Source organism: Drosophila persimilis, unplaced genomic scaffold (genome assembly GCF_003286085.1).
Source record: "Drosophila persimilis strain 14011-0111.01,24,50 unplaced genomic scaffold, DperRS2 tig00000520-arrow-pilon, whole genome shotgun sequence".
NCBI classification, from domain to species: domain Eukaryota; kingdom Metazoa; phylum Arthropoda; class Insecta; order Diptera; family Drosophilidae; genus Drosophila; species Drosophila persimilis.
The window spans coordinates 2,948,777-2,972,693 of record NW_020825317.1 but is presented as its reverse complement, the minus strand read 5'-3'; the positions used below and the strand labels follow the sequence as shown (position 1 = coordinate 2,972,693).

The 23,917-nt window shown below is 45.3% G+C and overlaps 2 protein-coding genes across 2 annotated transcripts in view; one reads left to right on the top strand and one right to left on the bottom strand.

Moving 5' to 3' along the window:
* LOC6602603 (high affinity cGMP-specific 3',5'-cyclic phosphodiesterase 9A) overlaps positions 1-23,917 on the bottom strand; it is a 152,562-nt gene continuing 128,645 nt past the window's right edge. The window contains exons 4-10 of the mRNA XM_026990237.1: positions 20,257-20,582; positions 13,700-13,851; positions 13,496-13,603; positions 2,258-2,384; positions 1,889-2,184; positions 1,449-1,818; positions 1-1,345 (exon numbers count right to left, since the gene is read on the bottom strand). Coding sequence (XP_026846038.1) covers positions 8-1,345; positions 1,449-1,818; positions 1,889-2,184; positions 2,258-2,384; positions 13,496-13,603; positions 13,700-13,851; positions 20,257-20,582 — 2,717 coding nt within the window. The 3' untranslated portion in view covers positions 1-7. The remainder of the gene's footprint in view (positions 1,346-1,448; positions 1,819-1,888; positions 2,185-2,257; positions 2,385-13,495; positions 13,604-13,699; positions 13,852-20,256; positions 20,583-23,917) is intronic.
* On the top strand, positions 8,879-11,030 carry LOC6602602 (neprilysin-11). Its single transcript, XM_002027560.2, has one exon. It carries the CDS (start codon positions 8,913-8,915, stop codon positions 10,941-10,943), a length of 2,031 nt encoding a protein of 676 aa, XP_002027596.1. The 5' UTR covers positions 8,879-8,912; the 3' UTR covers positions 10,944-11,030.

Genomic DNA, 23,917 nt, shown 5'->3' with positions numbered 1-23,917 from the left:
CCTGTTGTCAAATCTTTGGCACTACCTCCGAAGAGGAGGCACTGGCCAGTCCAAGCTCCAGTTCAACGTTGAGGCTGGGTGGAATGACCACGACCCCGTCCACGGATGCGATGCGTATACCGGGGACCTCGCCGGCTCCACCGCCTGCACTGTGCAGCATGTTGTTGCTGTCGTCGTGGCGAGACGACTGGCGGCTGCTGTCGTTGGACGAGTGGCGTGTTATTCCCTGGTCGCGGCTGCAGGGCACATCCAGGCTGTAGGCCCGATGACGGTGCATCGTTCCGCCACCTACAGCTCCAGCTCCGCCCGATGTCGCTTGCTGGCTATTCGAAATGGTACAGCATATGGACGGCGGCTTACCGCCACTCGTTCCAGACCCAGAACCAGCTTCTAGTCCTGAACCTCCTCCTCTGGCCGCATCCAAAGCGATGTTGCTGTCGCCGGTACTAAGTGCGGGTCCGGTTCCATTGTTGTTGGCCCGACCATGGCAGGGACTGCTGCGGGTGCTGCCAAAGCGCTTGTTGCCCTTGTCAAAGCTGAAGCTGAAGTAGTCCGAGAACTGGCGCAGCCGCGACTTCCACGAACCGGAGCCGGAGCCGGAGTTACCGGAGCTGCCACCGGCTCCGCCAAGCGCTCCGCCGGCCATGGCGACAACACTCGACACTGCGGTGACTCCGGCCTGGCTGGCACTGGGCGTGGCCCGACTGCTGCTACCGCCGTTGCTGGCCAACCCGATCTGCTCCAGCTGCTGTCCACTGGGCGACACGTTGCCATTGGAGGAGGCGCTTGCCGCGACATCTGCCAACAGGGGGACACTTGCCGGTGACGATGTTGCTGCTGCCGACGCCAGAATCTCTGCGGCACTGATCTCGCCATCCGCATCTGAGTCCGCTTCAGTGCGGGCCAGCAGTTCATTCAGCTGGATATTGCTCCCAGCTCTGGCTCCGGCTCCGGCACTCGTGTTGGCATTGGTGTCCTCTTGGCCACGCTGTGTGGCTGTAGCTCCAGCTGACTCGGGGCCGCTGCGTTGGTGGTGGCGTCCGTAGAATACGTTGCTGTCGGAGATCACCTGGGGCAGACCGTCGGACAGACGCCGGCTGTGGCCACTGCTGTACTGGTCGAGACTCACGGCCCTATTGTTGCCGAAGTGACAGCGATTGGTGTGATAGCCGTGGATGTTGCCGTAGGAGTTGCGTATGCGCTGGCCCCCGCCGCTACTGCACAGCTCCCCGATCATCGATGGGCGCTTCTCGCGCGACGACTTGCGCGAGTTCGAGTGCGACGATTTGCTCCGGTTGCTGCTGCCCTCCGTGTCTACTTTGAACTTGGAGGTCTTCTCGGCAACCTGAGAAATAAAAAGAGCAACGAAGAGTCATTCGGGGAATAGTAATCGGGTAAAGGAATCTACAAGTTAGTACAGATTTAAATGGGAGAGATTTACGACTTACATCCACCTCGGTGGCCGTCTCCGAGTCGCCGCTTTCGCTTCCCTCGGGCAGATCGTGCAGCTCAGCTGCCATGCCCCCGGGCTCATCAACGGAGGTGCGTGAGGCGGACTTCTGCGAGGGGATGCTACGGCGCGATTTCACACTAATACCGGATCCAGAGCGTGGCATTTGGGGGGAGATGCTGCCAGTGGTACCGCCGGCGCCTCCGCCCTGGGTGCTGCCGTGGCCTTTGTCGATGATCATCTTGTCGCCTGACGCTCCCGGTGTGCTCACCATGGCTGCATTGGAGTCCATAGTGCCACTGTTGCTGTCCGAAGTGTTACTGTCGGCAACGGACTTCCGCGTCTTGGTTTGGGCATCGTTTAGGCGTCTACGGATCGGAACACAGCTTGGGAGTTAGTTGATTATCCATTTCGGAGGGCGAGCCGGAGCCACCTCACCTGTAATACTCCAGGGCAATGCGCACTGGTATGATGATGAGCTCCGTGAGCTCCGGCACCAGCTCGCCGAGAGCTTCGAAGAGGGGCAGCAGAACGAGACCGATGAAGCGCACCTGAGATCCTGGCTTGCTTACCTTATCCGGATCCATGAATGGCGTTACCGGCAATCCTTCCGACTTTTCGGCGGCGCTCTGGGCAAAGAACTCCTGCAACAGGCGATCCAGCCACGGCTCGGCCACGTCCATGGGTCGGGCCTCATTCGAAATATCCGCCACCTTGATGAGAATCATGCAGAGCTAATTCAGGACAGATTTGAAAGGATTAGACCGAATAGAACTGTGGAGAAGTGGAGTGGATATCGATGCTTACTAGATTGATGTGGGCCCGATTGCTGTAGTCGAAGATGGGCGTTATCTCCATAAATTGTGTGAGGATCTCATTGTGACGGGCCATGTCGGTGGCCAGGATGCAGCGAATTATGCCCTCACGTATGGTGCTGGAGATGGAAACAAAGAAGAAAACATTACTGTAAAACTATTTTTGCGAAAAACCTATTCAGAAGAAGAGATAATCTATGGAGAACACCTTTTAAATAGCGCTCTATTCCTTTTATAATCTGTCCTTCCTGTGACCTTTTACACCTTCCAAATCATTTCTCTTCCATTTGGTTCTGCAGCACTAGGAGCAGACACCTACATTATGCAGTGACTTCCTGGGATTCCATTTTTCTTAAGTTTTGAAACGAGAAAAACACCAAAGTCTGCGCTGCCAACCGTTCATTCGTTACACATCCAAATTGCGTTGCAGTGCTTGGTGCTTCCCTGTTCTTCCCCTACTCATTCAACCCAACTGAAGTGCAGATTGAGTTTTCCATTGACATAGCTCTCGTGTGGCCAATAAAAGTGTTTACCGGAGGAAAAGGCAATGAAGTGTTTTTGAAAAGAAAAGGCCAATCAAAATGGCGCAGTGTTGGTAAGATGTAAAGGTGGAGATGGTGGTGACGGACAAATGCAGCGCGTAAAATATCAAATTGCATTTCATTTTATTTGAAGTTGAGGCACAGCCCAGGATCAAAACCAGGACCTGGAGGCAAAGTCAAATGGAAAGAGCAATGCAAGTAATGTCCTGATTCGGGGTGGAAGGTTTAAATACCCTTGAATCATCGTTCCTATAGCATGCTATGTGATATAGAAGTTAGAGATAAATTGGAAGAAACCTGTCTTTTTGATCGACCATTTCTATAACAACCGTTGATTCTGATCAAAAATAGTTATAAGTACTCGAGTCTACTTATTGTTGGTATACGTCTCCCTTTATGTGTTTCCCAGGGTAAACAAAGATCCAAGCCAATTTCAAAGTAAAAATTGAATTTTTCGTGTCAAGCTGCATTGACGGTGCAGACTTTAGCTACCCTCCCTTCTGCCCCACTGCACCCTCTACACCTCCTTCCGGAACAACTTCAACTCCATCTCCGTCTCAAATTCTAGGTAAGCCTGGCAGCTTCTGCATTTAAAGTGCAAATAGAGCGTCTATCACAGCGGTAAATATTTATTTTATTTTATTATTTTCCCTCTCTCCCTCTCTCTCTTTTTTGGCCAATGAAGGATATGAAGGAGACTGCGGGTTGAAAGGGGTTTGATATGGTGGGTTGGGGCATCAATCGGCTTAGTTAAACATTTTGTTGATAGAATTTCGCCAAAAATGTAGCGGAAAATTTCGCTCCCATTAATAACGAAACAATGTCTGATATTTTGACGAGGCTCGGTGAAAATATGATTGGAAAATGCGGTTAAACCAAAAAAATTAGTGGTAGCAGAACGAATAATGGTCTTTATGTAGGATCTAAGGATTAAACGAGGGGGAACGTTGTGAGTTGCTGCGGACACCGCAACTCTACAGTTATACCCGATACTAAGTCAGTATGGCTCTCCTCCGGCAGACGCCGCTAATATTAAACGACACGACAAAGAGTGCGTGCGAGAGAGACAGAAAATCAGTCTGAGCGTGACGTCGGGCGCTGCGTAGCCACTAAAAATTGATTTCTTGCTTTTGGCTACAAAAATGATCCGATCTGATCCAGATTCGGCAACCGGATAGATATGGTCATTGTCTATGATTCTGCGTTTTTAGTTTACTCGATTTTGCAATATTGTGGATGCAACAGATTTTCGTCCTTTGTGTGGGCGGAAGGGGGTGGGGCGAAATTTTGAGATATACGTTTTATAGTGAGATCTAACAGGAGTGCGGATACCAAATTTGGTTACTCTAGCCTTAATAGTCTCTGAGATTTATGAATATCCCCAGATCTGCATCCTTTGCGGGGGCGGAAGGGGGTGTGACGAAATTTTGAAACAAACTCGTCTCGGTCCGATATATTAGGAGTGTGGATACCAAATTTGGTTGCTCTAGCTTTTATAGTCTCTGAGATCTAGGCGCTAATGTTTTACTCTAAGCAAAGCCGCCTATGCTACGTGTGTGTTAGAGAGAGACAGGGCGAGAAAAAATGAAATTGTTTTCTTGATGCTGGCTATAATAATAATACGATCCAATTCAGATTCCGCAGTCTAAAAGATATCGTCATTCTCTACGATTCTGCGTTTTTGGTTTTCTCGTATCTTTAAAATTGTGGATGCCACAGATTTTCGCCCTTTGTGGGGGCGGAAGTGGGCGGGGCAAAGTTTTGAAATATTTTTGTAGCAGTGACATATCACAGAAGTCTGGATCCAAAACATCGTTGCTCTAGCTCTTATAGTCTTTGAGCATTAGGCGCTGAAGGGGACGGACAGACGGACAGACGGACGGACGGACAGACGGACAGACGGACAGACAGACATGGCTCAATCGACTCGGCTATTGATGCTGATCAAGAATATATATACTTTATGGGGTCGGAAACGATTCCTTCTGGACGTTACACACATACACTTTTACCACAAATCTAATATACCCCAATACTCATTTTGAGTATCGGGTATAAAAATATGGAAACAATGGAAATTTATAACAGATATTAAGAACAGAGGAGAAAGTCGGGAAAAGCTGAATCCATGGAATACAGTATAATAATTATAGAGAGATGTAAAAAAGCAGAATTTTGCTTAGAAGAAATAATTTTAACGGAGTTGCAACAAAATGAAGAGGTACTATATGGAGTCTCCGAATGTCTATATAAAGAAAATATCGAATCGCAAATAAATGCGTTTCGGTTCTCCAATACCATTTTCCTCACTGCACACGTATCCCATCCACCCACACCCACATCCAAACCATGTCAGACATCGTCACCATCATTATCATCTTCATCTGGATTTGGCATATTCCTGGCATGCACTACACGACCGGCAGTGAGGCGCCTAGTAAAGGCATTCAATTAATTAATATCTGGTGCACCCACGACGAAATGGGGGAGGAATTAGGCGCTTTGTGCGCCGTATCTGCAGTTCAATTTGGGTTTTAATGGATAACAAAGCAAATATATGGACTAGCATACAATGGTAGCCCATCATGTCAGCGATTATGATGACAGCTACTTGAATAGAGATGGTTTAGTCATATGCATGGAGCACAGATTCATACTATTGGGTGTGGTACAGGTGTAGTTTAGGTAATAGCATATCTGGTAGAGACAAACAAAAAACCCAAAATCATCCTTGGGTTGCCCACAAATTTCCATGGATTGTACGAATTTTGCGTCTCTGTAACCATTGTGTTTTTCTGCAATTGCCAATCTCTCATTATGGTAACTTATAGCTGAAGGGGTACCTTAAGCTGTGGTTCTGCTTAGTTGTCTTTTTATATTTTTAAAGAATCTAGTGCAGTGATTAGCCTTCTTTGGTATGTAGTATTCTGCTCCTGCTGTGGCTTTTGCTCTTGCCTCCTCCTAACGCTGATGATGAATTTTGTGAAGGGGAAAATGAGAAATGAGCAAAAGTTGGCGTTGCCCAAAAAACGGCAACTATTATGCGCTAATTATGACTAAATAATTGCATGAAAAGCGTCGGGCGCCGAGCGTCGAGCGCCAGCCAAAGCTCAACTCGAAACTTACGAGTATCCCCCATCTCCACTCTCTCGCATCTGGCATTCGCTCGCCTTGATTCTTGGTTTGGAGCATAGCAGATGGTTCTAAGTTTACTCTTTGCTTGCAACACCACAATGGCTCACCTCCCCCCCTAAAGCACCTGTTTGTCGGCGGAATTTTGATTGAATTTTTCTTGTTGTTGTGGTTTTCATGTAACCAGAACTTAACTTTCGAGATTGGGTACTCAACGATAAGTAACATAAGTAAGGATAGCGCACGCATATCTCTCTTGTTAAGAACTTTGTCTATTGTCTACTGTTTCGCATGGTTGTAGCTTTATTTGTTCGATGTCTCCAATGAGCCACCTTGCGTTTTACTGGCGCTGTTCACTGTAACACACACAGAAAATGATCAAGTTGCAAACCTGTCACAGTCACAAATCTCGTAGCTCACACACGTATAGATCAAAGCATACTTGATTGTGTTTACATTTTGTATGGAAAATTAAAAAAAACCAGGGACAACGTTGTGAGTTGCTGCGGACACCGCAACTCTACATTTATACCCGATACTAAGTCAGTATGGCTCTCCTTCGGCAGACGGCGCTAATATTAAACGACACGACAAAGAGTGCGTGCGAGAGAGACAGAAAATCAGTCTGAGCGTGACGCCGGGCGCTGCGTAGCCAGTGCAAATTGATTTGTTCCTTTTGGCTAAAAAAAAATTATCCGATCTGATCCAGATTCAGCATTCAGATAGATATGGTCATTATCTATGATTCTGCGTTTTTAGTTTTCTCGTATCCTCAATATTGTGGATGCAACTGATTTTCGTCTTTTGTGGGGGCGGAAGAGGGTGGGGCGAAATTTTGAGATATACGTTTCACAGTGAGGTCTAACAGAAGTGTGGATACCAAATTTGGTTACTCTAGCCTTAATAGTTTCTGAGATTTTTGGATGCCCCAGATTTTCGTGCTTTGCGGGGGCGGAAGGGGGTGTGGCGAAATTTTTACACAAAACGGTCAAGGTCCGATATCACAGGAGTGTGGATACCAAATTTGGTTGCTCTGGCTCTTATAGGTTTTGAGATCATTGAACTCATATTTTGCAATTGGCAAAACCGACCATGAAACCTGTGTGTTAGAGAGAGACAGAGCGAGAAAGAACGAAATTGTTTTCTTGATTCTGGCTATAATAATTATACGATCTGGTTCAGAAGAAGATACTACTCTAGAAGATACGGTCCTCCTCTACGATTCTGCGTTTTCTGTTTTCTCGTTTCTTTAAAAATGTGGATGCCACAGATTTTCGTCCTTTGTGGGGGCGAAAGTGGGCGGGGCGAAGTTTTGAAATATTTTTGTAGCAGTGACATATCACAGAAGTCTGGATCCAAAACATCGTTGCTCTAGCTCTTATAGTCGTTGAGCACTAGGCGCTGAAGGGGACGGACAGACGGACGGACAGACAGACAGGGCTCAATCGACTCGGCTATTGATGCTGATCAAGAATATATATACTTTATGGGGTCGGAAACGATTACTTCTGGACGTTACACACATCCATTTTCACCACAAATCTAATATACCCCAATACTCATTTTGAGTATCGGGTATAACAAATTCCGATAAAAAACGAGCGGGAACGTTGTGAGTCGGTATGTGCTCGGTATGCATAAGCACAGTCTGAGTACGGTATGTGTGTTGCTTTCTCGCTTTCTTCCGACAGAAGGCGTACATGTGAGAGAGAAAAGGAGTAAGCGCGTGGAAGACGTTGCGTAGCCACTGCAATCTCAATTGTGGTCCGGGCTATAATATTGATCTGATCTAAGTTAATCGGCAATCTGGTAGACACGGTAATTTTCTATGATTTTCGTTTGGCGGGCGTGGAAAAATTAAAAAAAACAGAAATTGATCCAGTGTGATATCAAAGGAGTTAACACACAAAATTTGGTTGCTATAGCTCTTGTAGTCTCTGAGAACCGTCAGACAAGACGGACTGACAGACAGATATAGCTATATCGACTGGACTATTGATGCTGGTTAAGAATATATATATATAGTATGTACTATATACTGTATGGGGTCGGAATATATACACTATATATACTTCCTTCTGGGTGTTACACAAATCCACTTTTACCAAAAATCTAATATATGTACCTCTATACTCTTTGAGTATCCGGTATAACAATTTTTGAGGGTATAGATAGATTATGCTTATTTTTCTATCCATTATAAGGAAATTAAAGCCCTTTATTGAATTTATAAATGGTGAAAATTTTTTTTTTCTCATATCGATTAGGAAATGGGAAATGCTTTAATTTCTGCTTTGCAAAGAACAACTCTCTCACCACGTTTTCATCTCCCCCTCGTTTTCGTCTTTCTTTCATCCCAAAGCTAAGTGAATGTAAACTTGACTTTCCACCTAAAAACCTTATCGCACTGAGATTTGCGTGTGCGAGAGAGTGAGAGGGCAGCATCTGTGTATCTGGTCTCATCGCTAAATTCCTCAACCCATTGAAGTATGTATGTATGTATTTGGTAAAAGGTATGAAGGGTTACTGATCGGATACACAGATCATAATGGTGTCTCAAGGATGAATCTTAATCGATATTAATAAATATATTAAAAATAATGTTGAAAAATAATTTTTTAGAATACTGAATGAAGAACAGATGCTGTATTAAAATTATGATATTTGTGATATTTCTTTATAATTGTGGATGCCACAGATTTTCGTCCGTTGTGGGGGCGGAAGGGGGTGTTACAAACATCCACTTTCACCAAAAATCGAATATAAACCTATACTCTATCGGGTATAAAAATAGATTTTCCCTCCCCACTGCAACTCCTCGGGTAGCCCTCGCCGCAATGGCATTGCCCAGAAGCGAATGTCAGGGCACGGCACGGTTATCAGCTGCGGCTTATCGCCGACGGTCCGCGACGCACTTGCCCCGGCAAGGGAGCAGCAGTACACATAAGCCTCTGAAGCTAAACGCAAGCGAAGATGAAGCTGCCGCGGATCACCTTGTCGTGTCTGGGACTGTTGCTCCTGCTGGGTCACTGGCACTTCGGCGAGGGATCGGAGTCGGGTTGGGACGGGGAGCAGGACTGCCAACGGCTGATGGTAAATGATATGGACACTGGAGAGGCGTCCTGTGAGAACTTTCACCAGCACGCGTGTGGCAACTGGTACGCCAACAGCACGCAACGGGGCTTTGGCGCGCACGACAGGCGCTCCCAGTGGGCGGCCCTGCATAAGCAGCGGCTGGTGCAACACTTCGACGGGCTTTCTCTGAAAGCGGAGTCAAATCATCTGGCGACGTTCTATGGGAGCTGCATGTCCGGCCTGCAGAGCCTGCGGATCTACACAGAGGCTTTGGAACGGAGGGCATACTGGCCGCTGCTCAACACTTCCTCGGCCTTTGCCTCTGCCAACGACGCCGCCTTCGACTGGGTGGCAGCCAACGCGGGGCTGCGTCGCTTCGGGGCCCAGGGCCTGTGGCGCCTCCTGGTGCAACCCAACTGGCAAGCGGCGGACCAGAGCATCTTCTACTTGCTTCCTCCCGGCTTCGAGCTGCTCGGCGGCAACTCAATGAGTGAGTTCCTCTACCAGCGCTACCTCAAAAGCCTCCTGCTGGAGCTGGGGCTGCGGGTACGACGTGCGTCCGCCCTGGCCGAGCGGTTGGTGAAGTTCGAACGGGATCTGCGGGATCTGCTGCCCGCGGATGTGGAGCAAACGCTGGTGCTGCGCGAACCCCAGTCCCTCAGCCAACTGGACCAGCAGCTGCCCCAGCTGCAGATTCGGCGTTACTTCGATCTCCTCCTTCAGGGACTGTCGTCAGGCGCCACTGAGAAGTTGCTGGTGGTGGCCGACCTGGAGTACCTGAGCCGCTTACAGAGACTGCTGGGGCGGACAGACAGCGCGGATCCGCTGGTGCTCTCCACCTGGCTGCTCCTCCAGCTGCCCGCGCATTTCGAGCTGTACCTGCACGACGACGAGAAGCTCAACGTGCGGCAACGTCACTGCTTGGAGCAGCTCAGTCAGCTGCTGCCCCGCCAGTTGTCACAGTTGCAGATCCGTCTCTCGCTGGGCGACGACCCTGTGGCCTACGAAGCCCTGGTCCTGCGTGTCCAGCGTCTTTTCGTCCGCCTCCAGCTACAGTTCGAACGCCAGCTGAACGAAACGGACGTGTTCGAGGCGGACCGGAGCACCCAGACACTGGCCATACAGAAGCTGCGGGACATGCGGCTGGTCCTGCCCCAGATAGTCCCGGAGGAGAAGCCCGTATCACGGCCGCTGAGCAGCAGCTACGACGAGAACCTACTACAGTTGTCCCAGAGTCGGGCCATGGCCGAGTTCCGGCAGGTAGTCGACTGCCAGGATCAGATCTGCGGTGACTCTCCGCCCGTGGAAGGCTTCGGCCTGGACCCGCTGTCAGTCAACGCCTACTATCGCTTGAAGCAGAACGCCATTGAGCTGCCATTAGGACTGCTCACCAGCCCACTGCTGCAGCGCTGCTCCAATACGATTGACCAGGCGTCCCGGCAGGCCGGCGGAATGGGCTCCATCCTGGGCCACGAGATGGTGCACGCCTTCGACTACGACGGAATAAACTACGACGCCACCGGACAGCTGGCCAACGGCCAATGGCCACCACGGGCTATCATAAGGTTCGGTCTGCGTGCCGGCTGCTATCTGGGTGCCCGCTACAGCAACGCCACCCTCACCATCAACGAGAACATTGCGGACACCGAGGGGTTACGCCTGGCCTTTGAGGCGTACCGCCACCATCGCGCGTACCGAGGTGTAACCGATCCCAGGGGACTGAAGACCTTTTTTGTGGCCTTTGCTCAGAACTGGTGTGGCAATGCACCGTCCTCTGGGGGCGACAGCAGCAATGCTGGTACCGGGCAGCATGCGGCGCATTCGGAGCGGGTCAACAACGTGCTGGGAAACTTTCCCGAGTTTCTGGAGATCTTCCAGTGTAAGGCCGCCAGTCAGATGAGTCCCTCGGACAAGTGTCGCATTTGGTGAGGCTATCGAAGGGTATTATCGGAGACTTTTCAACCAATTATTCCCTCGTTCTTGTGCATCAATAAATGTGTACCGCTTCCACTAGAATATGGCTATGATCACACTCCTGCGACGACGGCTATTGTAAAGTCATCGGTAACTGTACTTTGCAATGCCCTCTTTGGTTTGGATCTATAAACGTTAATCGTTGACGGCTTTCTAGGCTTTCTTTCCTGCATCCATTCAGGAACACCCCACTTTTCTCTAAATATACTCCTTAGGAACCCATGAATTGTGGGGAGAAAATAAGTGTAGAATGACAGGAGATAAGGACAAGATAGATTTTGGAGGTGATTGTCCAACGAAAATTGTCAAATTCTCACTTCTAATCAGGTAATGCTTTTCTATTCAAGGTGATTAGCGGGCGAAAAGCAGATTCTGGTGCTCTATACAACTCCCTCTTTCCATGACAGTGACAAAAATATTCAACAAATTTCGGTCACAAGTGGTAGGAAGTCTCCAAAGTACACTCATGTCTCCTAATGCCTAATAATCGCTTAATAATGAGAACTGACTGACAATTGCAAAATGTTTGACAAAAGCAACAGCGACAGCATCTGCCATCTTACTTTATATATATATACTCGTTCATACTATGTATATTCGTTATATAGTATGTGTGTATGTATACGATGTGTTCTCCGACGAGTTTTGCCATCAGAAAATCCCTAAAGTATGCAATAGTTTATGCACGCAAACTTGACAGCAAAACGCCTCCAAGGATTCGAGGAGTAGATAGATAGAGAGTACAGCAGGGATAGAATTTTTCAAAGAGTGGTGTGAAGAAGAGCAAGGCTGTTTCCAAGGGCATCTATCCTTTCCTTGCTGATTGCGCTGTGGCTTGATGATGCTCCTCATCCTGATGATGATGATGTGGCAGCGGGCTGCCACTGCCACGACCGCTTTGCCCCACTTTATAGCACCTCTCTTCACCAGTCAAAGTCGTCGCAGGCTGAAGAAGGAGTAGGAAAATAAAGCATTTCCCGGCTAATCCACTTAATTTGTGTTCGTGGAATATTTTTCAATATAAAATGCATGCGATGAATGCAAAAAAAAAAAAAATGCAAATAAATGAAAATATGGGAAAAACCGCGGAAAAAAACCACGCTACTAAAGGATACAGCGGGTCCTAAGGCATTGGATACCCTGGGGGATTAAAACTTTTTATAGCAGCGCAAGGTCAGGAATGAGAGGGAGTGCGCGGAAAATTTTTTCGCTAAGCCATCGCTTAGTCTTACTATATTAAGGGTTATTCTGCGGAAAGTAAACTCTTTGCATGACTCTCTTTACTTAAACCTCAGAATGTTCATTGGTCAATCGATAAATTGTGATTTACCTAAAGTAGATTTTTTGTATTCAATTAAATATTTGTTCAAATTTTTTTATGGAATTCAATATCGATTGGGATTGAATGGTTTCCGACTCGAATGATGCTACATTTGATTTTACATTACTTTTGATTTATCATCCATTTTTTCCAGCATATGTATTTATTAGAGTGCATTCACAAGAAGTCGTGTAAAATTGGATACACCAGAAAGAAATTTCATTCGAATGTTGCCGATTTATTGTACTAGTATTGTTATTGTAGCATTCACTAATGAACCGGAAATCTTTCCCATATACATTTTGTTTTTGTCGTGCATCCGTGCAATAATTTCATTATATGCGTAGTAGAATTTCCTTTTTTGCCATATCGCTGGTGATAGCGATGCCATCGCCAATTAAGTGTGTCCGATTGTGTTCGACTTAATGCAGCTTAACTCTTTTATGAATTATCGCAATGCTCACCATTGAATTCCATCTGATTTCGTTCCGTGCAGACTTTCCTACCTTTCTATTGTTCGACTGTATTGCATTCTCGATGGCATTTAGTGGTCCTCGCCGAACGGCGAACCCGCACCTTACCCAACCTCTCTACCTCATTGAAGGGCCAAAATGAAGTTATAGGCAAGCTAAGCGCCCGGATTATGTCCTGTCCGGGCCAATTACAACATAATCTTCATTTGCAGACACTGCATCGTGCAGCGAGAAGAATGACCTCCTCCCCCCTAAAGCGCAACAGCACCACAACAAGGACATCCGCTACTTATTTTTTTTTTTAATTACCAAATCGATACATTTCATAGTCGTGCCTTACCATGAATTGCAGACAGTGGCAAAGACAGTGGGAGTGGTTGGGTCAAGTAGGGTGGCCTGGGGCATGGGATGGTGGGGCGTGGCGCAGGGATGCATAGGTGTTGCACAGTGCAGCTGTGCAGGTAACTGTTAATTACCACGGCAATGGGGCAAGCGTTTAATGCAATGCCATTTGGTACGTGCCGTGCATAAAGTGGCCGCAGCCAAGTTGGCAATTAATTGCTCCCCAACTCGGACACCAGACACTGGCGGCCGACATCCACACCCGAAGTCCGACACCGTCGCGGGCTGCGGACACAGCAACCCCCTTGGATGAGTAGCCCTAAATCCAGAGAACATATAGCTTAAATCTTAAATCAACGAGGGAAACTCACTTGAAGGTGTCGCGGCTAAAGTTCTTGAATATGTTGCACTCGGGATGCTCCAGCAAACGGAATGCTATCGAACAGTGATGGTTCTCAAGCGGTGAGATGTCGTTATATCTGGATGGGATTGATATTGATGGCAGCATACATTAGTTAAGGCTAAGGTTAGTTAGGATCCCACATGACCTATGCAACAGATTGCCATTCACTCACCTGAGTGCCAGCTCGGTGCGGGCATTGATCTGGTATATGTTGTTGTAGCCTGGATGATCGAGGTCGTGGCAGATGCAGGACACCAGCAGGATTAGACACTCGAGGTCGCCAAGGCGGCTCAACAGGTTCGCTTGGCGAGTAATTGCGTACATCTGCAATCGAGTAGATGTTTATTATTATTTGCAAACAAATAGAGCTAAAATATATTAACATTTCTATCTTCATGTCTATCCATCAAGTAGCCACTATGTGTCCACCCATGATATCTGTATTGTCCACATGGTGTACCCCATATTTATCTCTCCATTTATCGTTAAGCTAGCAATTAACGCTGGCAGATTACCATTTAAACCTTGCCATCAGGCAGGTGCAACTTTAAGCTGCTCCTTCCCCGTCTCTCTGCCCCGGCCCTCTGCCGCTATCCGTTTCCGTGTCCGTGTCCGTGTCCCTGGCCCTGGAGCACTCTCCTATATCGTATTCTATCGTCTGGTGTTGTTGCGCGTCACCTTGCTTTTGTCATCATCCCCGTGTGCCCTTCGTCCACGCAGCGAACTTAATTTGTCTGGTGCGAAACCTTTGCAATTACCAGTGGAAGGACCCATCCGCCATCCAGCATCTGCCCCATGCACCAGCACCAGCACCAGCACCAGCCAGTAGGCAAGGGACAGGCAGGCAGGCCATGCAGGCAGGCGGCAGTGTGGTGATCTGTGTGGAATACCCAGTGGCAGCAAAATCGTTTGCTGCAAATGAAGATGACTTTGCTGCGAGACCCTCAAGGAATTTCAACAGCGTTCAATTGAAGCTTTTTCGAAATACAAAAGCAGCGTAAAGTTTGCTTTGCGCTTTGCTGCGCCCCAAACTTGCACTGCATCAAAGGGTGTGGGGCAAGCGAAAAGCAAGAAGAGGCGGTGGGTGGGTTACTTGGGGGTTTGGTCGTAAAAGTTGTTGCACAACTTTTGCCTCCGCTGCGTTTACTTTGGCATTAAGTGCGAAGTGGACTATGGCGGAGGATGGGGTGGGCATGTGGGTGGCTATGGTTGGCTATGGTTGGCTATGGGTGATGGTGTGGTACGGGACGGGAGGCGGTTGTTCTATAGGGGTGCTAGAAATTTATGCAAATGCAAATGCTGTTTGCGCTTCGAATTTCGTAAGTTTATCTAAATTCATTGTCAACAAACAGACAAACAGACAAGGAGCCCATCGAGCCAACGACTCCGTCAGCCACACACTGCTACACTACGCACCACCCACGCAACGACCATTGAACAGCAACCCACTCAACAACCTCCCAAATTCCCCCCGGTGAACGATGCATTTTCTGCTCGTTGGGAAAGTTTGCAGCGGACAAAAATACTCCAAGGAAATCAACGGCAGCGTTGGATGAAAAGTGCAGCCAATGGAAATTAGTCAAAGTGTTTGGTCACGCCCCCAGTTCCAGGGGTAGTGACTGTGGGGGGCAGGAGGTGGGGCCTCCAGAGGGGGTCTGTTCAATAATTTAAATTTACGGTTGTCTGCGTGTTGTTGGCCTTAATGCTTCATTTTTGTTCGACTGTTTTTGCAAAAAACAAAAAAGAAGCCGCTAACAGCTTGACTGTCATGTCCTGTGCGAGCTCTTGCTTTTCTGACTTCTCACACACACAATACAGAATATGTATACACACCCACAAATAGATACATAGAAATGACCCACTGCCTATGCTAAGGGAAGCACATTCAATAGTAGTAATATACACGGACGGCGGATATTTGCACCAACTCTGTTGATGGTGGCAACAGAACGACGGAAAAGGTAAAGTGGTAAGTGAAACGATACAAAATTGAGAGAACCAGGTGGATATCAAAATACAAGTGTCTTACAATCGATTTATGAAACCATATTGCAAAACAAATCTGCTTAATAGTTGACTTTAATTTTTTCACAAACACTGATAAAATGGATACCATATCAAGTATTTCAGACATAAATAATATAATATAATATATTAAATTTGCAGCCAAGCTTCGGTTTTCACTTTCACAAAAGTTTACCGATTTACTTTTGAGTTCAAATAATTTGGTATTCCCGCTTTCACATTTCTCTTCGATTTCTTCGTTTTTAAAACGAAAAATAAACGTTTTGGCTGAAAACGTAATCCGCGAAAGCAACTTAAGGCCGGAGCCTGCCTGATATTGTTACATTCCGTCCGTCTTGCTTGATCCCTAGTTGTCAGAGACCATAAAAGCTAGAGCAATCAGCAGTGCAGTGAATCAATTTCTCTTGAACATTTTGCCACGCCCCTTACCGCTCCAGCAAAAGCCGAAAATTTGTGTCAAAAACTCAGACTCAGACTCTCTATGAATTGACTATGGCGTCACGCTCAGATCATGACGCGGCGCGAGCCGAACTCGACTGCAACCCATCACATGTGTGATGAATCCCCAATGAATTAATGGAAATACTGTAAAAAACATATTAAATATCACTTTAATAAAAAATTGTTAAACTAATTATTTACGCTGTTTTTTCTTTAAAAAAATGTTCAGCTTTTTTTTTCAAGCTAAAAACAGAATTTTTCCTGTTGAAAAGTTGGCAGCACTGTAACAGTCTTTATAGTTAGTGCCCGCGCTGACCCATTTCCCTCTCGCACATATGTACCTTTTGTTGTGCACTGTGCGGGCCCTGGCGGAGGGGAACGAGATTTAACGGCTGTGTTTTGAGTGAGAAGTCAGATGGAGAGAGAGAGAGAGCAAGAGACAGATGCAGCGGAATACAAAACATCAGCAAAAAATTAAATCAGATAACATATTTTTATAATAACAGGTCCAATAGGTCATTATGTACGATGAGGATAAACGGAGGGTAGCAATTAAAATTAGAATAAATCTAGCGGTCGTGATTCCTCTCTTTCTTTCTATTTTGCTCCCATCTCTCATGAAAAGTTCTAGCAAAGCTAAGTGAAATGAATTCCCTACCCCGCAAAAACTTACAAATCAATTGGTCTCTTTTACGAAAAGAGAGAGAAAAATGCGATGCATCGGCTGATACACCAATTCCCACGCTTACGTATAATTACTTATAAAATACATTGTATAAGTTACATAAATATGAAGCTCACATACATATACACAGACTGAGGACCGGATAAAACAGTAGAGCCGCGACTTTTGCAGTGCCTCACAACGTTTCCCCTCGTTTTATTTTGTTGCGTCATCGTAAGAAATTACTTGCCGATTAAGTCAATCGGAACTATTCGGGAAGCAGCCATATGTACACATGAATTACCATAAGTTATATGTAGTATGTAAGTGGACCAATTAGAACTGAAGGCTTGGATAACAATTTCCCAATGTAATGTGTGTCCTCAATAGAGAATTACTTCTTATAGAATTACAGAACTTAATATTAAAATTTGTATGGTAACTAATGCTTTCGATCTATCTTATCTCTATCTTTCCATAGTGTTTTACTTGTGATATTTGGTTTGGAGGTAACAGGGAATCATTCTGAGGAGTACTGCAGCTTACACATACTATATATTGGGGTTTTCCATAGTTTTAATCGAACCTCTTCAGTGTGTGGGATGCACAGGTACTTTCAATAGTGTTTCCCTGTTTGCCTCGATTTCACCTCAAACCTAGGCTCTCAAGCCCGTCTTGGTTCTTTAGGGCTGCACACTCTTAAAAGATTTTTGCCCTGATTTTTGTGCGGTGATGCAGGGTAGCCAGACAAATATTGTACAGCAATGACGTGGACACTGATGACGCTTACGCTGACAATGGCGGTGACAACAAAATGGCCGTGAAAACTATGTTGGCGGCTCCCTCTTTCTCTCATTCTCTCCATCTCTCTCTGTATTTCTGTTGGATGTTCGTGTGTGTATTTCTGTTTGTGGGCTGTGTGGAATTGCCATGTTTTGTCTAGCACATAATGCGGTTTACGGTCAACATATTTCCCAGTAGCAGCACCGGCAGAAACAACAACGAGAATCATAATGCAATTGTCATTTGGATGCTGCTGCTGCTGTTGTTGTTGTTGTTGCAATGTTCTGCCTGTGTGGGCAACCGTGCGTATACTTAATGCGCTGACTATCTGACTCTGTCGTCTCTTTCTCTTCTGCTCAACCACTCTCTCCCTCTCTCTTTTTCTCTCTGGGGCACATTGCTAATTTCAACTTTCATTTTGCCATTGTAGCAGAACACCCCACATTTGACTCTTTCAGTGGCTCGTCCGTCCTTGGCTCCCATTCCCATTCCCTATCCTACCCTATGCCACTCTATCCCTGACCCGTTTGCTTTTGTTGCCAGGAAAATAATTTATTAAAGTTTCCATTTTGTGTGCGTGGTGGTTTTTTTTTATACGAGTATTTCTTTGTTTTAGAGCTTCTCAGAAAGTTAAGGGGAACGTGTCCGAACAGTGAAGCCACGACTAAGTGAAATTGCAATTGCAATTGCACCTATGAAATGAACAGGGAAATTATTTTAAATCATTTCGGCCTTAGCTTTAGCTTGTGTCCAAGTTAGAGCCGAATATTAAAGTGAAGAAGGAAGAGAAAGCAAGGAAATAATATTTTATACAGTACGAGAAACTAAAGGAAATACCACAGCTCATCAAGTGAGCACGGACTGGTAGACACCCTACAACACAAAATCTTTTAAAGAATAAAGATGGAAAGAGATGATTTGAAGTATTATTTTTTTCATTTAAACGTACTTTGCATGCGAAAAACCATGATAACATGATGGTTTGTATCAGTTTTTAGAGGTCAAAACATGTTTTTGATTCGATGTCCCCGGCGAATAGCTTATGCCGTGTTTCATTTGCCAAAAATGTAGGTTAAACAATGTTTCGTTAGCCCTTGAGCAGCCAAGTGGGTCGCCGGTCTAAGTGCTGCCAGAGTAGGACTGGTGCTGGTTTAGGGTTTAGGGGAAGGCTACGTCAGTCGGGATTCTTTCTTTCTATTTTATTTTGCGCAGTGTTGGGTGAATGACCATTTTCCACAGACCGTCTCCTACCCATCGCCTAAAGTGTTGCTATTTAAAGTGAGGCGAATTTCTGGGTCCTCTTCTTTGTATCTCTCTCGTATCTTGGGTGGTATCTTGGCAGCTAAAAATAGGCCTTGCTTCAACATGTGTACACATACTAGTTTGTATCTGTAGCTATTGGTGTAGCTGTAGCTGTATCTGTATCTGTATCTTTGTGTGCATGTAAGGATTGCCCTTTGGCGCTTTCGTTTATTTTTGCATTGCATACAACGGGGCGTGAGTATTGTACATATCTGTGTGTGGATGGTTTAGTTGTAGTACGAGTAGTACGTTATGATATGGAAATACGAGTGCGAGTATATATGGCTACATGTAAATTCCCACATTATATCGATTGCAATCTCCCCTGGCCTCCTGCTCATCCGCTTGAGGAGCACACACTTCCCCACATTCACATTCATTCATTATAAGCTTCCTCCGATGTGAATAGTTGTGTATATGTATACACATGTGCTGTGCTGTGCTGTATGAATACTATTAATATAATGCGATTTGAATCACTTTTAGCCTGGCAACAAGGATGTCTCACGAGGCCACTCGGATGTGAAATCCATTAAAGCAAAAGTCAGCAACTTCTAGCCAACAAAAGCAAAAGCTGGTAATACTCGAAGAACTTCATCCGACATGGATTGTATGTATTTAATTTTTAAACAATACTGAAATATTTAGCCAGCAAAATATTCTTAACCAATTTTTTCTATGCTGTCTGTTCACCGAAAGGACAGAGAAGAATAAAGCAGACGCGCTTACTCAAAATAACACGTATTTTCTCACTGTTACAAATGTATTTCAAATTTTCACCCAGCCCCCTTTCGCCCAGAATGGCTGCTCTGCCTGTCGCTCCAGATGAGCGCCTAGAGTAACTAGAGTAACTAATTTTAATAACCTCCTATGATATCGCACTATCACAAATGTATTTCGAAATTTCGGCCGTACTCACAAAGGACGAGAAAACCAAAGACTCTATGGAATCGTAGACAATGACCATATCTTCTGGACTGCTGAATCTGGATCTGATCGGATTATTATTATAGCAAGAAGGAAAAAATCTGTTTGCAGTGGCTAGGTAAGCCCCGCCACGCCCTTACTCATTCTCTCTCTCTCTTTCACGCACTCTTCGTAGTACAAGGTGTGCGTCGTCTTGCGGAAAGGAGCCATACTGACTGAGTATCTGGTAGAAATGTGGAGTAGTGGCCGTATCAGTTTCTCACAACGATCCCCCTCGTTTTTTTCACTCTCGTTGGTTGCACAAAGCGCGTATTGAAAACAAACGATCCGTTTTTTTTTATCCGATTTTAGTCTGCCATAGGAACCATTGGCCAAATATCGTACTTTTGAACGTTGACCTCAAGTCGGCACCTCTAAACGTTGTCGAATCGGGTTGAAACTTTATATTTTATTGTTTTATAACAAAAGGAACATTTTTTGGACCTTGAGACCTTTGATTCCGACACATTTTGTACGCCCATACTAATAAGCGCAAGCCTAGTAAAAGCATATATTTAATACCTTAATACGTATAGAAAAATACTCACCATTTGGGCAACGCAGAAGCAATGGCGAAAATTGTGGAATGGAACCTCATTATAGTGCTTGTAGACCTCGTAGAGCCACTCGCGAAGCGTCTCCGCAGGAATGCTGAACTTCTCAATGAATCCCAGCTCGATGAACATGGTCTGCATCAGGTGGATGACATCGGCGTCGCCCCACTCGTACGAATCGAAGGCGGGCAGGCGCAGGGCGGCCTTCACTTCGTCCGAGAAATTGGTATCACAAATTTCCAGGAAACGACGCTTCACCTCCTGATGCTTTGGTAGACTGCTTTTACGATGTGGCGGTCCCAATGGCCGTTTGGAGAGACCTTCACAGGGGGATAGGCAGATAGAAATAGAGAGAGTGGGGTTATTGGGAGGAGCACAAATTGAGGCAAAAATTTGGATACCAATATTTGTTCTACAGCTGCGCTTGAGCGGAAATCTGTCGAGCGCTCGAGCCCGTCTTGTCATCGTTGCTCAGTTGTTCAAGCAATAAATTAATCGGCAAACTGAAACAGGAAATACAGCTGGAAAGTCTCTCCGTCTGACTGGTGGCCATGGCAATTCGGATTATTGAAAATACTGATACAGAGAGAGAGACTGAGGAGAAACGAGGGAGGAGGAGCACCACAACCAAATCAAAATCCACTTGCACCACTGGAATATAACGGAAATACATTGGCCGACTCTAAGCCGGTAGCACATCTTCCTCTCCAACTTCCTTCCTCTCTCTGGCATTTCCATTTCCATTGCCACTTCCAATCGCACAGGCACACGGACAGAGCTGCCATCCTGCTTTGTTTTTTTATGCCAGTGCCATAGGCGGGAAATTAAATTTTCAATCGGTGACACGCTTCAATGGGTAAAAATTAACCCAGACACCACACCTCGGCCCTGTACCTGAACGTGGAGCTGGAACCTGTATGAAATGATTCACAGCTTTAACGAACGGAAGTTGCCAAACCCCAGCCCCCAGTCCTTAATCCCCATCCCAAACACCTTTTGGGCGACAGGTGTGTTCCAACTGAACCTAAATCTTTTGCATCAAATTTTAGCAGGCAAATGAATCAAAATATTTTCTGATTTTGTGTGTTTACTAGGAGGAAATAAACGCAGCCTTCAGCCTCAAGGCTAATAGAGTTGCCCAACGCAAACCCAAAACCAACGAGGGGGAACGTTGTGAGTTGCTGCGGAGACCGCAACTCTACATTTATACCCGATACTTAGTCAGTATGACTATTCTCCGGCAGACGCCGCTAATATTAAAAGACACGACAAAGAGTGCGTGCGAGAGAGACAGAAAATCAGTCTGAGCGTGACGTCGGGCGCTGCGTAGCCACTGCAAATATATTTGTTCCTATTGGCTATAAAAATTCAGCAACCTGATAGATATGGTAATTCTCTATGATTGTGCGTTTTTAGTTTTCTCGAATCTGCAATATTGTGGATGCAACAGATTTTCGTCTTTTGCGAAGGCGGAAAGGGGTGTGGCGAAATTTTGACAGAAAACTGTCAAGGTCCAATATCACAGGAGTGTGGATACCAAATTTGGTTGCTCTGGTTGTTATAGGTTCTGAGATCCTTGAACTCATATTTTGCAATTCGCAAAACCGACCATGAAACCAGTGTGTTAGAGAGAGACAGAGCGAGAAAGAATGAAATTGTTTTTTTGATTCTGGCTATAATAATTATACGATCTGGTTTAGATTTTACACTTTAAAACATATAGTCATCCTCAACGATTCTCTTTCTGTTTTCTCGTATCTATGAAATTGTGGATGCCACAGATTTTCGCCCTTTGTGGGGGTGGAAGTGGGCGGGGCAAAGTTTTGAAATATACTTGCAACAGTGACATATCACAGAAGTCCGGATATAAAATGTCGTTGCTCTAGCTCTTATAGTCTTTGAGCACTAGGCGTTGATAGGGACGTACAGACGGACGGACGGACAGACGGACAGACAGACAGGACTCAATCCACTGGGCTATTGATGCAGATCAAGAATATATATACTTTATATATATACTTTATGGGGTCGGAAACGCGTCCTTCTGGACGTTACACACATCCACTTTTACCACAAATCTAATATACCCCAATACTCACTTTGAGTATCGGGTATAAAAAGAGTGAAACGTTGTGCAGCGTTGTGTGTAAGACAGAGATAGAAAATAAGTACGCTACGAAGACACTGTAATTTCATTTGTTTGTTCTGGCTATAATAATAGTCCAATCTGATCCAGATTCGGCAGTCTGTTAGATATAGTCATTCTCTACGATTCCTTTTGTATTCATTGTTGGTTTTCTCGTATCTTCAAAATTGTCGTTGCCACAGATTTCCGTTTTTTTGCAGGGGCGGATGGGGGTAGGCCGAAATGTGGAAATATTCTTGTGCAGTTGCGATATCACAGGAGTGTGGATACCAAATTTGGTTGCTCTAGCTCTTATAGTCTTTGAGCAATAGGCGCTCATAGGGACGGACGGACGGACGGACGGACGGACGGACGGACGGACGGACAGACGGATAGACATGGCTCTACCGACTCGGCTATTGATGCTGATCAAGAATATACACTCCCCGACACTTGAATACGACATACTAAAATGTACACTTTAGGCACCAATATTTCCGGCACAAGCTATAGAAAACGGTGAATTTGAATTTTCCTCAAATCTCTATTCAATTTAGCATAAATTAAAAAAAAAATAATAGCAATATTCATCAAAGTAGATTGAGAAAAAAAATTTCATTGACATAACTCAAATTTCCGCTCCCAAAAAATGCGACACTTGAATACGACATTCACATTGAAAAATTTTTTATTTTGGATGTGGTCGCGACCGGACATTGAATAAATTCTCAAAAATCAATTAGGGTGTCCTTATTACGAGAAAAAAATGTGGGTTATGGTAAGTCCTTTTCAAAGGACGAAAGCTCCACAATAAAAGCCTCGAAGGAAGTAGGTCCATCAATAATGAAAATAAGTGATGAAATTGGTAAAACTAGGTGTGTTCTGAGTGATTTCATAAAGAACGGGTCAAATTATGGCAAAAACATAAAAAACCGAACCAAAATTGCTACTTCCGAGACCTCCATAAGATCTCATCTGCGAGCCGCATCTTAAAAACACGACTAAAACTCGATTTAAAAATCGAAAACTGTACTTTTAGCTAGTGCTAAAATAATAAAACACGTTTTTTCGAAGACTCCACACCATAAGGGACTGTAATTAATAAAAAACCCCTCAACTTTGTTGCATATTTGATAAACTCGACTTAATGAAAAATCAACTGGTCCACGCCGTTTTAGGATCTTGCTCACCACAGAATAATAGCGCTCACACTGCTGTGAAAACTATCCAATTGTAATTCTTCTTTACTCCTCACTTCCTTTACTTCCTTGAGTCCTTATAAATATAAAAAATAAAATCTTATGACCCTTCAAACTAAAATTGTTGTCCCTTTGAAAATGCTATATGGCGACAGTCTCTACTCCACGCCATATGAATATGCAAAAGTACGGGAGTATTCTAAGTTTTCGTCCGTTGGCTGAGGTTTTTTATTAATTACAGTCCCTTATGGTGTGGAGTCTTCGAAAAAACGTGTTTTATTATTTTAGCACTAGCTAAAAGTACAGTTTTCGATTTTTAAATCGAGTTTTA